Below are 17813 nucleotides of genomic sequence, written 5' to 3'. Positions count from 1 at the left end.
ATTAGGGAACATCTGGCAGTAAGTGACCATTGCTCTATTAGGTTCAATGTCTTGCTGCACATTGAGATGAGGAATAATGATATTTTGGTTACAAGTTTCAAAAAAGCAAATTTTGAAGGGATGTAAATTGGGCAGCTGAGTTATTTGGAGACATTGATTGATCAGATGTGGAAATTTTTTAAAGATAAGTATTTAAATATTCAATGTAAACATATTCCTTATAGAAAGAAAAGGGTAGCTACAAGTTAAAAAACCAGGTTGGCTCACAAAGAGTTCAAGAGGTGAAATTAAAGATTGGGTGGATGGATTTTGCTCAAACTTTATAAGGTCATGGGTCATATGTCAAGGTAAATCAAGTTGGGGGGGGGATTAAACACAGTATAACATTGGTGGTGTTTTATAAACACAATTTGCACTTTTTTCATCAGTTAACCAAAACAAACTTACACACGTTTAATTGTACATGATTGTTATGAGTTTATTCTAAAGAACTAACTTATGACAGTATAAATTTATTAATAAAACACAATATATATATAACCTAAAAATTTACAGTACGACAACCAAGATTACGTTGTTTATGTCTGGAATAAGCTCTAATAGAAAGAACATCTCGCTTTTTATGTGCAGCTATTAGTTCTGTAAGTTGAGTGTCATATCTGTGATTGTAGACACTTCATTCAAGGAATCCAGTCATACCACACACAGATATATATTATATATTATATTCTTTTGTTGATATTCCTGCTCTAGGTGTAAAAATTGCCCCTAGTTTTTCCAGCTGTGTGTATGGTAGTGGTCTGTTAATATATTTTCTGTTGCCCATTCCCTTGATGGTTTGTTTGTGGTATGGCTAGGAGACCCTTACACAATGCATGAGAGAGTTGAATGAATTTTTCCTGTTTGATTTCACATTTAAGGTTTATTTGTTAACTGTTTGGAATTAACAGTTACTTTAAGTAGTGAGTACATCTTTAAAGCTGTCTTTCGGAAAACTGCTGATGAACAATGATATCTTTACACTATAAAAATGACAGTGTATAATTTCCGAGATTTAAGAGCTCATTCTGTTTTCATAATCCATTGAAGCGATTCCAGAAGTTTGTGGCCCAGCAAATTGGGACGTAGGTTTCAAACTTTTACTGTTTGTTTTAGAAAATTTACAACTATTAAATGAGTGATGTGCCCTTAGCAACAGTTCTTGTTAAGAAAATCCTCAGTACACTGCTATGACAACAATGTAGGCTTCTTTTGGACTTGATAATGACAGTTTGTTCAGTTAGGTATATTGCCATTACACCAGGATGACAACTATGCAGGCTTCTTTTGGACTTGATAAAAACATTGTTTGCTCATTTACATATATTGTTGGTATACCATTATAACAACAATGTAGACTTCTTTTGAACTTGATGAAGAGATTATTATCTGTTAAGATCATTAAACAATTGAACTAAAGATAGCTATAATGAACACCTTATATTATTTTCTGTGTAGTGACTTGTTGCTATGTTTGGATTACAGGTCTCCTGGTACAGGATTGTATGATAACATTCAGAAGTATAACTTGCCATATCCAGAGGCAGTGTTTGACATTGATTACTTCTACATGGACCAAAGACCCTTTTTTGCACTAGCCAAAGAACTATACCCAGGAAATTATTCCCCAAATGAAGTCCATTATTTTGTGAAACTTTTACATGAGAAGAAGAAATTGCTCAGAATGTATACTCAGAATATAGATGGACTGGAAAGGTGTAAGTTTTATCATGTGCAATGTGACGTGGTACAGATGGGGCTCTAATGATGAATAGTGTTTTTACTATAAGCATTTACTGTGAAAAGGGGGACTTTTTTAAAATTTACTATTTGAATGCCTAATCTTTTAAGTACATGGTCTGTGCCCCAACTAATGTACACTAATTTAAAGAAGTTTTTGTTCAATTTCATTCCATAGGTGACAAAGTATTTCCACTCTGTAGTACTTCATTACTGTATGGACATGTAATGTTTATGTATTGCACCAGTATACTATTAATTCTGCACCATTATTGTCTGTATTCCTATCCCAAGTGTTGATTCTTTGGTTTAAGAAACTGTGTATGCATTGAGCTATATATTAAAGACCACATGTATATCAGAGGATAGAAATACTTACATTAACAATAGATGTCTTCTGTAGAGTCAATTTCTTTTTCCCAATTGTAGGTTTTATTTTTCTGTTCATCTTTCAAAATGCTCAAAATTAACTCGGTGGATTAGACCGTTGCAAAGTTGTTAATTTCTTACCATCAAATTCACGTTCTTACCTCTTGCTGCAGGGCCTTTCGAACTCTCTGTGTGTTGAAAATGTAACCCTACTCTTTCACGGTAGTGGTTAATGATCATGAAAAGTTGTAGTTACACTAAAAATATTAATACATAGTAAATAAATCTTGGTTATGCTAATTTAACACAATCTGTGAACTTATCTTTGGTTCTTCCAAGTGAGTCTAAAAGAATTAAAAATAAAAGAAGGGATTTTAAATTGTACACTAAGTTGTTGTTTTTTTATTATCAAGAGTTCCAAAGAAAATTTGAGTTTATTTTTGATTTTACATTATGTAATTCTGATTTGTATACAGTGACAAGTCCCAGAATTGAGTAATTTCGAAAAATATGAAACTATATATATATAGGCCCATATTTAAAAATCTGGTCAACCCATGCAGTGCTATTGCCTATGGCAACCTGTAGTGGTGTGTCTCTCAATGTGGCTTATGTTTAAAAACAGTAGCTAAGGTGTGTGCAATTATAAGTTGAATCATTCATGATGGAAACTGGCCATTAACTCTCTCACTGTGGGCTTGGTCCCAGGAACCAACCTTGTAACCATTTTGTGTTTGTTATAGTTTCCATACTATAACTTTTAATACAGTAAGCGTATGTTCACAAAATTTTGCAGATTATCAGTAAACATTACAAGGCTTTCGTACACAAAAGGTCAGATTTTTTATGTAATGCTTTGCTCATCCATTTTTTTTTTCAAATGTTGACTATGCAAAGTAATTTTGATTTGAAGATAAAAATTACTTTTATGCATCAGAAAATTGTCAGATTTCACATGCAAAATCTTTATAACCTCCAGATAATTATCAAACTTTTTCTTTTAGAAAATATTTTACATTTTACCTGTTATTTTCACTAATGTATCTCTGTAAGGGTTTGGTTGATTTGACCAACCTCGTAACCAACATAAAAATGACTACAAATTATAACAAGAAACCACAAATGTTTATAGTCTAAATAGCTAAAATCTCATAACATTATATATATATTATTTTTATTTTATCGACCTTTCAGTTGTATCTAACTACAACATTACAGAAGTTGCAATGACGTGGCATATGTGCACTCTTGTTACTGTATCAAGTAGTATAAAACTGGCCTTTACAAAATGACCTGTCTTCAGTTTGTTCTAGTAAACCAGGATTTTGTAAAGTACTGTTCAATTTTGGTTATAATACATTACATATGTATATATATATTATTACTATTTGCAAATAAGTTCTTAAATTTTAGTTATAAAGTATTATTGATTGAGCTATTGTTAGCTTTGAGGGTTTGTGAATCATTATTGTATATACACACACAAGTAGACAACATTTTTGTCTCTCATCTAAGAAGTTTTTGCACACCTTGCTAACAGTCATGGCATGCCACTGTCTATGTATATATACTTATGTTGATAGAACAGTTCTGATACAGTTTTAAGTGCCAAAAGCCAGCAAACTATTAAAAAACAATAGGCTTAAACATTGGTGTAAAAATCAACTTAACTACAGATGTCTTTTTTTTTTTTCACATGTCCACTGTGGCTTAAAATCACACCCTGATTCTGAGCAGCAATGGACAAATGTAGATGAATATTAGAAGAAAAAGAAAAAAAAAGACCATCTGTGGTTAAGTTGATTTTCATAACAATTTTCAACACTGGCCTAAAACAAGTTTAATGTTTTTGTGAGCTCTCTTACCAGAAACTTACCAAAACAATGTTTTTAAAGACATAAAAAATGACTCGATCTTAAAAGTTGAAAAGTTTTCTGCTTATAAAATATTTGAAATCTTGGGAGTAACAATAGTGGATCTACTATTACAGTAGCAGGAATACCATCAGAGAAACTAGTAGAAGCCCATGGTTCTTTCAACACTGCTTCCTGTATCAAGTGTGGAACAAAATATTCTTCTGAGGAGATTAAAGTAAGAAAACTTGTTATACTAATTTTTCAACCCTTGGCACATAAGGGTCTTGTTTCTGAGTCATTAAAAAATAAGAAATTCAAAGAAAATGATAAGAATTTTGTGTGAGAACTTCTTAAGTAACATTTCGTGTTGGTAAATTAATATCCAAGAAATAACAAGTGTTGCTGTAAAGCTGAAGCATGGTATTGCAACTTTTTTCCCTGTTACGTAGGCTTCAATCTGTGGTTCTCCAAGGTCTTGATGTATTCTGCTAAATTTTTTTTGTAATGTATTAAATTTTTCTTTTGTACATCAAAATTTTTAATCGTGGAAATCCTTCTGCGGTGCAAGAATTATGGCAGGATGAGAAAGTTTTATATTTTGTAAGATCTGTAAAAAAAAAAAATGGATATACCATGAACAGAGGTAGAGTATGTTATACTAAAATGATATAATGCCTCACTACACATGGCCATGCTCTGTTTGGTGACTGGTGGTTAAGCATAAGTTTGAGGGCTTATATATATATATATATATGTAATGCTAAAAATCAGGTTTCGATAGCCATGGTAGACAGTACAGATAGCCAATTGTGTAATTTGTTTTAATAACAAATAAACAAAAGCACCCTGCAGCCTAGTTTCTATTGCAAAGTGCCGTCATGTTTAAAGCACACCCTCTTCCCTACATCTTTCCATATAGCATACGTGGACAATGGTTTTCAGCACCTGTTTCAAAAATCCATAGGTGCTGTGTCCAGTACATTCTCCAGCTGCTTGAGAGTTGAAGAACTATGTCGTGGAAACTTTTATGAACAATTAGAATTATCTGCATCAGTCTTCAAGAAGTTGATCTGGTAAATTAATGCTTCTTAGAACAGACATTGGTTGTTGATTTCTATTAATACTCTTTGTGTATGTTACAAAAGTTTAATGCGTAGAGTTGAAACATAATTATAACAGCGGCAGAGTCTAAATTATAAGTAGTAAACTTCATAGTTTTCTAGTTTTGTCCACTGAACACTAACGAATTTATTAACCTATATAGTTTCAAACTATAGTACCAATATCCATTCGAACAATACTGTTATTATTTTTCCAAACTTAAACACACACCTTGCATCTCTGCTTTTTACAGTTTGGTATCTCATCAGCAAATATCCTGTCCTAGAGAGAGAAAAAAAAAATTATAGAACATTTTAACCACAAATCATTTCAATGATCTATTTGCTTTATAATTAAATACTTGAAGTACTTTTCACTTCTATCAAGAAATATTTAATCAGATGTTCTTGTTTCTCACAAATCCCAAACTTAAACAATTTATAAAATGTTTTGACAAACAAATTGTTATTTGAGACATTAACTTTTAAAGGAAATTGAAACCAAAATGTTACAAACTAATGTATGATTTGTACTTAGATTAGAATATGAAAAGCCAGTAACTGTTTTTTTTATATATAAATCGCACAACTCAAAAGTTAATAAGCCAGAACTGCTACCACAACATTAGTTAACCAAGTCATATTTGTACATACAACAGTTTCAATGAATTTAAGCAGACTCTTTTTAAACTAGTTTGTTAACTCTACATCAATTATCCAATACACTAAAGTTTTTCAAACTTAATAAAACGGTACATTTATAAAATGTTGAAAATGATAATTTACTCTAAATAAACAGTCTTAGTTTGTTTACTAGTAAAGGTAGACACTAAACTTTTTCTTTATATTACAATATGACCGAGTATTTCATATTTTCATAGCTTTTACTTCACCACAACACTAAACATTTTATAAAATAATTTAATACCAACAGGATATTGATCTGTAGATTGGCTAGAAGCTAATAAACAACAAAGTTACTTTTCCTAGGTGACTAAATATTTTTAAGGTATATAAATAGTTCATCAAACCAACTTTATATTGTAAATGTAACTTAAACCTCCATGCTATATATAGACTTGTGGTGAAATAAATAGTTAATGATCTGAAATTAACAAGTACCATTAATTTCAGTTTCATTCAATAATTTTAGAGTATCAGTGATGTTTTTTGAAATTCTGGAGCTTTATTACTCTGTAAAAGTAGCGTTTTTAATGAATCTCTCTCTCAAGGGGGTTGTGAAACCTGACATTACATTCTTTGGAGAGCAGCTTCCAGCACGATTCTGGTACCACATGACAGACATGCCTCGTGCTGATCTGTTAATTGTAATGGGCACATCATTAGAGGTAAGCCTAACTTTTTATGCCTTGTATGATTTGTGTAACCGATCATTTAGTCTTGATCCTGTATTTTATTTTAGAAAAGAAAGACAAGAAAGCTGATGTCATTTGTAGCACCATAACATGCAAGTTATATATCATCAGTGTTAAAACTGAATTATACAAGGTCTGTAGTTTTTGTACATAGATGTTATACCAGGAAGGAAGTATTGACCTATTATTCAAGTTTAATAAGTTGATGTCTGACAAAATCTTACTCGTCCACAAAAAGCACATAATCATAAATTAACTGATGTAGTTTCCTTTTTCTTATATCAGTAGTTAATGTAGTATTGATTTTGTCATGTTAGATATTTTTCAGAATATTTGTAACCCTTACAAATTTTGTAGATAAAAAAAAAAAAAAAGACCTTCACGGTGTTAGGAAAAGAAACAGATACAAACCAAGCACAGTCCAAAAAGGTGGACTTTTTTTTTTACTTTAGGGGCAAACTGTTCGTTTTCAGTTCACCACAGAAGAAGGAAGATCTATCTTTTGAAAATTCTCAGGTTATAAGGTTTCATTACTTAGTGGGTAGAAAATATTTTCACCAAGTTACAAAGTTTTGTTTGTAAAATATCTATTAAAGAAACAGCACATTTAGTGTTTTATTATATTTTTAGGTTGAACCTTTTGCAAGCATTTCAGAGTTAGTTTGGAAAAAAATTCCCAGGTTATTAATTAACAGAGATACTGTGGGTTCATTCAGGGCAGGTGGAGAGAATGATGTGATCCAGACTGGTAAGTATTTGCATATCAATTATTCTATGACCAATCACGAGCCTTAAAACAGACAATACATGATTTGAAATTGTGTACTGATTAACATTGATCATTTTAACTAGCTTTAAAACTTGTAGAACAGTGTATATTATCATTAATAATCTCTACCACCAAATATGGAATCTGTTTTTAATGAGCAGTCATAAATTTAATATTTTTTTCTTCTTGCAGGTGATATCTTGGAAAATGTTAATTCCCTAATTCACAAACTGAATTGGGAAAGTGATTTTAAGAAGATACTGGTTAAATAATGAGTTGTATGATATAAAATTGTATTTTTTAGTAAATAAATTTTCTAATTACATAATAAGTTTACTTGCATTTTATTACTGACAAAAGGAAATGAGATACAGCACAAAAGTTCTCTCTCTCCTTAATGTTCACAGTTTCAGTTTTGTTCTTCTCCAGTGACGCCTTTTTGCATTATACCTAAGGAAAAAAAATATAAATTTCATGTAAATAAAGTAAGTTCTAAATCACACAGGAAAAAAAAAAATTCTCCTTAATTTTTGGAATGTTGTTAATGAGTTTAAAAAATTCTTATATTTAGGTGTACAGTGTGGTAGAAAAACTTTGGGTCTATGTAAAAAACCTAACCAGAGTTTCAACATTAAACTAATGGCTTTTCTTTCATTTTTAAGTTATATTTCCCTATAATCAAGACTTGTGGGGCTCGAATATTAAGTATTGGATGCAATTCACAAACTCTTGTTGAGTGAAAATTCACTTGCCATCTATATGAAAAAACATGTACAGCCTGACCTAAAAGTATAGTCTTAAAACAGTGGTGTGGTAGCAACACCTTAATTACTCAATGCATTCTTTCTGTAATCGTTGATTTCTTATACCAAGATACATCTTCTCTTACCTGATGTTGTTTCCAGTTTTCATCCGAATCCACTGTGGAATAGGACGATTCTGTTTCATCTTCTTAGCCAACTTCTGTTTTATTTTAAAAGTTTTGTGGGCCCCCTATAAAGAAAAAAAAAGTTTAATACTTTATTTTAAACATATATGACACAAGTTGATCTATACATATATCTACTAAGACTTTTCTGTTAACCTTTGTGTCATAACTCTTTCACTAATAACATTGGGTAAACATAAGCCAGAATCTAATATATAAAGCTAATTTTGGGTCTATTTGTTCACATCTTTCAGCCCTTATAAAAATATGGAATCAGCATACTCAGGTTTAATGGCTGTGACTGAAAACTTTGTAATAAATTTTTTCCACAGAGGACTGATAGGATTTTTGAGCTGACACCAGAAAAATTTGTGTATTTTATAGAGGTATGTTGCTGTCCATCAAATGCTGTCAAACTGTCTTTCTTAGAGAAGAGATTAGTTTAAACCACTCAAGCCTTTATATTCTGCTTGGTCTACTCTGGTATAAGGAAGGTTAAATTTATTTAACCCTAACCATCATCACCTGAACAGTGCCAATGTTTAGCTATTTTTAAACAAAAGATCAAATGAAGGTCTTGTGTTCTTGTAAATGGTGCTCTTCATGACAGATGCCTCCATTGTTTCTGTGAAATTGCCACTCTTGCTCCGTCTCGGCTTGATGATGAGCAGCTTGTCTCTTTCATTGACTGTCAAGGCATGTACCCTTTCTTGTGAAGTCTCACTCTCTTGCTCTTGTTTCATACATTTTCTGCTTGTGATTGGCAATCAGAAATGTTTATCATACCTAACTCCCCACCCAAAATATAGTGAATAAAAACCAATTTATTTCTGCAGAATTTCCTTTTCAGTATGGCTTATACAAAGTGGGTTCTGAAATTTGGGCAATATCCATATTTTTTTAAGCAGTCATGATAGGTTACAAAATAAGTTTGAGTACAAGGTTTCTTATTTTGTGGTGTGATTCACTGAATGAGATGAGCAGTTTCGTGCATGCATGATTTGTAGTTACTTTTGTTTGAGGTTTAGCAATATGTGGAACAGCAGTCGTATGGCACATGAAATGTCTGAATATTGTTTCCTTATCTTTTAAGTTAGCAGAAGTTAAATCTTTAGAAACAGGATCGCACATGGTCTATATTTTCCTATTGTTACCCCACCACTTTACTGATAAGAAAACTTGAAAATTAATATAAATTTACTGAAATAAAAGGAATTATATTACGTGACTTTTAGTGGAATCCTCTGAAAACTTTGCCAGAAGCAGAACTAGACTAATGATGAAAAATGTCAATGCTCCGAGAAGCATTAGGTAGTATAATCATTAATATGGATGACTTTTCTCTAGGTTGATTGTCTACATTTAATCAGTGGATTATTCTTAAGTAAAACTTCGATTGTTGGAATAATTGAAATCCGTAATAATCAGAAAAATTGATTGCTTTCATGAGTTGAGATTCCATCAAAAATAATTAAAAATCATAATGGCAATATTTTGATTTAGTTGATTATTTTCACGACATTAATTGATCCTCACATGTAATTGAGTAATTTCATGGCTCTACTTTTCATTGAGTTTTTTCTTCTATAAAATGTAAGCTCACATCCTACCCACAGCTTCCACAATCTGGAATGCCAATTTAATTCTTCTCCTTTAACTTAGATAAGTTTTTAAACACTTTCTGTACAAAGTGGGTCAATTTGACCCACCCAGGAAGTGTGAAGTTGTACACAATATAAATATGAATGTACTAATTGTATCTTCACAAAATTTGGTATGCCTTTAGTAGAGTAAGCATTAAATCAGTTGTGCACAAAAAAGCAAATCTTTTAATTACATAGAGGGTGAATGCAACATGTCTATACCACGCAATCTCAACATGGCCAATTTTGACACCAGAAAAATTGAATACTGTCAAAATCACTGCTTGGGACCGGCAAGAAGGTACCTTTGTACCAAATCCCATGTACAGTTCACGAAAACCCCAAATTGTACTTTCCTTGCTGAAAAATTGAACAAAATACAATTCCAGAACTGCTTTTATCTCTGTACCAAATCCCATGTAAATACAGCAAATTGTCAAAAAACCCTAAAATTATGCTTTGTGGCATCTTGACCCCCCTATAATCACTAAAAATGATCAAGTCCAACATTTTTATTTTTCAATGTGTTGCCTGTAGAAAAATCTATCAAATCCCATGACAATTGGTCAAAATATGACCAAGTAACTGACTAAAAGCCCCAAAATTGTTTTTTGTTTTTGCAAGCTCTGACCCTCCTAAAAACTAAACTTCATGTTCGTGTTTAGAGCATGAACATATTTGTGCCAATTTTCATCTTAATCGCTGTAAATATGACTGCACAGGAGCCTAAAATATACATTTTTGGAATGTTTTACCTTTGATCTCATAAAATCTTTAAAACAGCTTAAATCAAAAAAAGAAAAAGGTGTCTGGACATATCGAACCAAGGTATAACCCTATCAAGTTTAAAGTCAAAATGCCAAGAAGTGAAGGAATGGCAGTCAACTGAAAAGTGCTTGGAAAAAGAAACAACTGAGAAACAGTATCTCTTTGAAGAGACATAACATATTTCTACTAAAAATTTGTCTGTTAGTTTACTGAGTGAAAGGTGGTTTTCATGCTAAGAATCAAAATACTTTTGTGGCTTCAGAAATTAATAATTTCTTTCCTGTTAAAACTATATATTTTATATGTTATTTTCTCTACCCTAACACTAATTGTAACAAAAGTATAAAAACAATAGCTTTTTTTCTTCTTTGAATGTATCATTCAGCAAGACTTTTAATATTCTTATATTCACAATTTCAACTGCTAATCTTTTCACATTCATTTCAATTTTATGGTTTTACTACTCGTGCTTCAGACCACTCCACTATCAAAAGTCACAGTGAGAGCCCATTAGCCATCTGGCACAAACAACAGGAGCAAAGTTTGTGACCCAGGTGATCTTTGCGAGTGTAAGTTGTTAACTGTGTGTTAGCCTCACTTTTTTTCACTTAGTTGAAATACAAGTTCATGTGGCTTACAGTTATGCTCCTTAGAACATAAGAAATGTATTGGACACTGGAAAAGAAGGTCTCAAAAGTACTGTAATTTACATGGCTTTCTAAATAAGCTAGAAACAGATTAAAAAAAGTCTGCAAGCTCCCAGAACAAAGAACTATGATCACTGAAACCAAATACAATCCAAATTATAGCTTTTAAAAAATTCTATAGAGAAGAAAAATGTTTTTTTCAACTGGTTAAAAACAAAGCAGCCTTGTAAGGACTTTTAACAAATAATATAATAAGATAGACAAAGAGGTAAGGGGCTTCTCTAGTGGGTTTGTTGATATCTTGTTAGATTTGTGTTTGCAATTACATATAGTTTGTGTTTCTAATTGCTTGGACACCAAAAACTGTATAAGGGAAGATTAAGTCAAAATTTAAAAAAAGAAGGATTAACAGAATTGTGTGACACTGAAAGCTGTATAAGGGAAGATGAAGTCAACATTTAAAAAGGAGGATTAAGAGCATCGTGTGACACCGAAAGCAGCATAAGGGAAGATGAAGTCAACTTTTAAAAAGGAGGATTAAGAGCATCGTGTGACACCGAAAGCTGCATAAAGGAAGATGAAGTCAACATTTAAAAAGGAGGATTAAGAGCATCGTGTGACACTGACAAGTGAAGTTTGAGAATTGTTTAACTATTTCTTTTTGAAATTGAAATATCAAAAGTTAAATTATAAATTATGTATTGATGCCAAGTTTATTTATGGACACAGACAATAGTTAAGTTTCGAACGAAACCAAAGGTTGTGATGTGCACACTTTGATCCAGTTGTAAAAAAAAGTTAACTAGTAATCATAGCAGAATATTTTGACAATGGTGAAACTTCTACACAAAATCTGGGGTCCTAATCTCACTCTAAGGCAAAAGGTAAAATTATTACATTTTTTACATTGCTTTCTATGTACAACAGCATTTATATGTAGTTGTAAAAATGCAGTAAAGAATTCAAAAACCAGTAAGGAAGTCTTGACACTATTTTCTCAATAAAACTTGCTACTGGCCTGTCTTACACACAATATTTGAAATGTAAGCAAGTTGGATGCCTGTGACAAATTTCTGACTTCTTATATGTAATTTCCAGAAGCCACATTCCTCTTATAATTAAAGGGCAATTAAAACATAGTAAAACTTTCTATATATAAGTAGTTTGTGTTCAGTGATGCACTGACATACTGTTTAATTATCATATAATTCACATGCCAATGCATTATAGGTGAACACAAACCAGAGATGTTCAGTGAATCTAAATTACCCAAGCACTGCCGAAATTACTTATGGTAAATAGTTCTGTCACACACATTACTGTACTTACATACCTACCTAAATAAGTAACCATGATAGTGCTTGGGGGATTTAGATTTAACATATGCTACTGATACAAATCATTTATAGTGTTTAGACTTCACACAAGCTATAATAACCATGTATATTAAATTTTCTTTTTTCATTTACAGATGTAAATAAAACTGATATGGATGACAGTTCTTATTCATCTGAAAGTACTGATGGAAGACTATTTCAATGAAGGAAGAACTCTTACTATGGATATTTTGTATTTATATGTTGAGCTGGCATAAAAATGTCTTTCAAAAGAAGACTCACCTTCAATGCACATTGACAAAGTTGCAAAGCAGTTCCATTTATTGATCATAAAAAAAATGAAGAAGGGTGAATACATTACCAAGGAAAACAATGGTATAGTAATCGGTGTTTGGCAAGATAAATGGAAGGTATATTTCTTATCAATCAAAAAGATGGAAAACTGAGCTCCACAAACAAGAAGAATTACAATACATGCAAACAGGGCATTGATTTATCTGACCAAACAGCAAGCCACTATAGTCCACTTCAAAAATGGTCTCACTAAGTAGTTTGAGTTGTTACTGAACACAGCTGTAGTGAACTTACTTGCTACACAACAAAGAAAGTGATGACAAAAAAATGAAAACAGCTGATTTTTTTTTAGAGATATGGTGATGAATCTTACTTCTATGCACCAGGGGGGGGGGCTGATGACATTATAACTATGGAGATACAGAAGAAAGAACATCTGACAACCACCAGGAAAGTTCACGTTGTAACACCCATTATTCAAAGATATATGAAGTAGAAGGACCAAACGTTGCTAGAAAGAAACAGTTTGGTTTGGGGCTGTCTGCACCAAACAATGAGTAAAATACTACAAAAACTAAAAAGAAACCAAGCTAAAAACCAAACAATGCCAAAAAACAGGTAAAAAATTTAAATAGAATAAAAAAAGGTCAGTGGCCCGTAAAAATTGAAAAACACAATCAAGTTGGACAATGTCACCATCAATGACACCGTCCAACATCTGGAGTAAACCTATAGAAAGTACATGTTGAAAATGGTGCTGCCATTTACAGTCGTAATGATGGCATGACAGTAAAACATGGGTTATTGTGACTTGAGTGTCACAAAGGCCACACATTGGTGGATCAGTCCCAGATAAAAGAAAACAGTGAGTTAAAAAACTGACCAATGTGTAGCCTAGCCAAGACAACTTCCTCCTTTTAATCCTTACAGAAACTAAATGACCAAAGAACAACAGAAGGTTTGATTTGGAAAAGGGTATGATGTTGCTCACTCCAAATCAACTACCAACTGGAGAGAAGCCAAGCCCTGAACACAGGACTGTAATGATATGGACACAACTGTGACAGCACCAGAGCGGACAAACTTAGCTGCAGTGTCAGCAAGCTCATGCCCCCTAATACTGAAATGGCCAGGTATCCAGAAAAAATGGATAGTAGGAAAAAAAGGCAAATTAGTTTCTACTCAATGCACTTATTGTACAAACAAGCAATTTTATTTTTGGATAAGTTCATCACAAAATGCATCTTTATTTTCACTTTCACATTCTTATGCTTATTTTGTATTATTTTAAGCTTCTATGCAATAAAATGTTTTGTTTATTCTTACATTATTAAATTATTTTGAGCAAAGTAGTTGCACGTCTACACTCACACGAAATGTGTCACCAGTGATACATGCAACATAATACTTCATTTTTATCTTCAACTAGACACCAATGGACTAGATGGCCAAATCAGTTCTATACAAGGTAGATAAATATGCAACACTGGTGATACAATAAGAATACCAAACATAACACCGATGATGCACTGACAGTGAACATGTTAGTTCATTATTCTTCTAGGTTTTTGTACAGAATCATGGCTCACTTTAACCTTGGGAAGGTAATTTTTCAAATCTATTAAAATAAAGATTTTTTAAATTCTTCAACAGTTATGAATTATGAAAACCAGGAAATATCAACAAGACAAAACTGCTGTTAATACCACATTTTAGGGCTAGAGGTACAATAAAATGATAGTAAGCCAAATAAGGTAATTAAGTGCAAGTTTGCTGCTTGCAATATCAGACTGTAATAAAATTTAACAAATATTAAAAACCATAAAGGATTAAGAAAACTACAACAAGCCACAAACATTAAAGCTGTTTCATCATTCACTTAACACCTTGCCTCTATTAACTTAAAAACATTACACTGTTTCATCATTCACTTAACACCTTAAAGTATTAGATATTTTACTTCTACAGGCCAGCCTTTACATTTCCAATAAATCCCAGTACATCTATCATAGTGAAATTAAAAGGGCAGTGTGCTTAGAGTTATCACTGGGTACCCCATTCTTTTTTAATTTACTGAAATAATCAAAACCCAATAGAGCACACACACACACACACACACACACAAACTTCATTTGGAAAGTACCTAGATTTAACAAATTCTCGTTGTACTGGTGTGAGAGATCAAACTTTATGAGCATTAAGTAAATACAAAATTATATAGAGGATTATGTTGTTAAACCTTTTCCACTAACATTACAAACTCATGCCAGTGTTAGTAGCACATTAAAAATCAATAACTCCTTATTGTTAAAGAAGGTTAATTTAAAACAAAAACACCACAGCAACAAGTGTAAACATATTTGATGAAATGCTTCAGAATCTATGAATTCCATTATCAGTAAACTAATCTGTAACACTATATATTTAAAGGATCTATGAGACAGAACAAGTTGAGGTCTGCATGTACACTTTCTATCAGTTCTATTCACAGTCACATTTTTTAACTGATGTAAACCTAAGAAACCAAGAGTGAAAGCAGAGAAGAATATAATGTCAACCACACTACAATGCTATATCTAGTGCTGGCTAGAATACGACACACATAGTAGTAGTCTAGGCACAAAATATATCAATTTTCATGGAAAATAACTGCTATGGCATGAATCAGATTAAACAAGTGAATTGTTATTACTATCAAATTTATTTAAATCATTAGAAATCAGACTTTTAGGATAAAAAAATCAACAAGATTTTTCCAATATATTTGGCCTTACAGTCACCACAAGCGGATTGGTGGATGACCAACGAAAGCAAAGGAGTAGACGTAGGGTCCTTAGTTTGGAATACTAATTTTGGATTTTTGTTCAGTATTTCTAAACTTTATTCTGAGTGAATTTTATCTTTCATTTTGGCAAACAAAATATTCTCACAAGAATAAACATCAGGAATGGTTTCTATCCTCAAATTACATGATTCACAAATCCTTTCAAATTTAAACAATAACCAGTTCCCTTGAATTATATTTTGACCTTAAATTCATGAATCAACCTAGACTGCTGGCTAATCTGGAGTACGTAACAATGAAAAATTTTCAACTTTATTAAAACCATGCTAGAATAATAACTTGATTAGAGCTTCTGTTCAATGGAAGTTAACATTTTCCAACACTCAAAATGTATTTCCGATAGACACCTTCTCTTGCATATAACTCTCCCGATTCAATGCTGTCCTCTATATGCAAATTCTCTCACTTACTACTAGCCTTGAGGCTCCCACCTAAACTTGTGTTTCCATGTGATATTGCATGCAAATAGCATGTGACAACCCCTCCCACCAACAGGAGGGGAACACAACCTCCTAGTGCAGTTAACACCCTCTATATACTGATTGTTCATTCATCACTTCAAGATTAGGCAAAAAAAAGAAGCACCAAAAAAGGGGAGAAAGGGTGGGTGGAGGTATCTGTCAGAAATACATGTTCATGGTTGTAAAATATTAACTTTTGATACAATATGCAACCTCTTCTCACATATGGCTAGGATACCATCTTGAAGTGATGGAAGGACCAGTGCAAACTGTACCCAGATGAGCCCCGCATGGGAGACCACATCTCATCTGCACCAGGATACACACTTTGCCTGTAAAGAAGTGTTGCTAGGACAGTCAAGAACCTGCATCAGGCTCAAATGGTATATGTTTAACATGGCTAGGGCACATTAGATTGTACACATTTGGTCATCTCCAATCCAAAACCAGGTGGCACTGGAAATGTGTTGTCCAAGCCACTGTGGGAGGAGGGTCCCTAACATTTTAACTTCAAGCTCAGGGAGGCAGAAAGGGAATTTATTATCCAAACTAAAACTAAGAACTTGTGTTGGCTGGTCCTCCAATCAAACACCAGACCACCCAGGAACCTGACACCTGAGCAGTGGTAGGATGGAAAAAGCCAGCCAAAGGGGTGAACGGCATCGCACTGACAGAGTACCATTGTTCTACTCTCTACTGATTAGAATTAGTCACACTCAGGAGGCAGTCTCCATAGTCTACAATCCCAGCAGCTAGAACTCCCATACTCCAAAAGAAGAAAAGAAAGGTGTTTTTGAAAGCATGTTGTAGAGCTCAGAGGCATACATCACCATAAAATAGTCACAATGTGACCATAAAACCCTACTTATAAATGCAGGCCAACACTAGATATGGAAGATGGACAAGCAATACTTGCCATCTTAAGCAGGATCCTGTAAGGCATAAGAGGACCCTGTAAAATTAAGATAAAGAAAAAAGAACTTACCTGGTCAGAGATGGTAAAAGGTGTGGAGAATAGCAACTAGAGGTAATACATAGCCAAACAACTGCCATATGATCGAGACAGTGTGCAACAAAGAAACAAGGGGATATCTACATTCCAGCCTAAACAATCACTTCCACTGTCCATTGGAAGTGAGCAACCCCATTTTCAGAAACCATGGAAAGAAAAAAAAACTGAGTGTCATGATGTCCTTTTTAGGTCTGCAAAATCAATACTATAATTAAACAGTCTGCAGGTGAATTAGTGCTGATCTAGAGCAAACATCTGGAAAGCATGCACAGATGGATGCTACCTGAATATTCAGGAATTCGATAGGCTAAAGTAGGGGGAAGTGGCCTGTGGTTGGCCATGATTATAAGGTGACTATGAATTTTACAGCCTAATTATTAATTAAAAAACATCCCCTTATGATTGGGCCAATACAGTATAATTTTGAAAACATAACAGAACGTTTTGAGACATGGAATCTATTGGTCCATCTCGGCTGTTCCATCCTCTAAACTAAACTGAAACTATTAACAAATAAATTAAAAATAAAAATCTTAAAAAGCCAGCACTTACGATTCATATACTTAAGTTTTCACATCTCAATTAGTCCCCCCCTCCCTACCTCTTCTTTTTTGGTGGGAATAACTTAA

At 32.9% G+C, this 17813-nt stretch overlaps 1 protein-coding gene and 1 long non-coding RNA gene across 2 annotated transcripts in view; one reads left to right on the top strand and one right to left on the bottom strand.

Moving 5' to 3' along the window:
- LOC106464065 (NAD-dependent protein deacetylase sirtuin-3-like) overlaps nt 1-7597 on the top strand; it is a 21756-nt gene extending 14159 nt beyond the window's left edge. The window contains exons 4-8 of the mRNA XM_022391727.1: nt 1525-1757; nt 4139-4285; nt 6239-6453; nt 7111-7228; nt 7442-7597. Coding sequence (XP_022247435.1) covers nt 1525-1757; nt 4139-4285; nt 6239-6453; nt 7111-7228; nt 7442-7521 — 793 coding nt within the window. The 3' untranslated portion in view covers nt 7522-7597. The remainder of the gene's footprint in view (nt 1-1524; nt 1758-4138; nt 4286-6238; nt 6454-7110; nt 7229-7441) is intronic.
- A 540-nt stretch (nt 7598-8137) lies between these two features.
- Nucleotides 8138-17312, bottom strand: LOC111086919. The gene is made up of 2 exons (XR_002611635.1): nt 17158-17312; nt 8138-8242 (listed from the first exon to the last, which is right to left on the bottom strand). It is a non-coding gene; the product is annotated as an uncharacterized LOC111086919 (long non-coding RNA).
- Between the last annotated feature and the right edge of the window lie 501 nt (nt 17313-17813).

This window comes from Limulus polyphemus, unplaced genomic scaffold (assembly GCF_000517525.1).
Source record: "Limulus polyphemus unplaced genomic scaffold, Limulus_polyphemus-2.1.2 Scaffold1552, whole genome shotgun sequence".
NCBI lineage: Eukaryota > Metazoa > Arthropoda > Merostomata > Xiphosura > Limulidae > Limulus > Limulus polyphemus.
The sequence above is the reverse complement of the archived record's forward strand: the minus strand, read 5'-3'. Positions and strand labels throughout refer to the sequence as shown.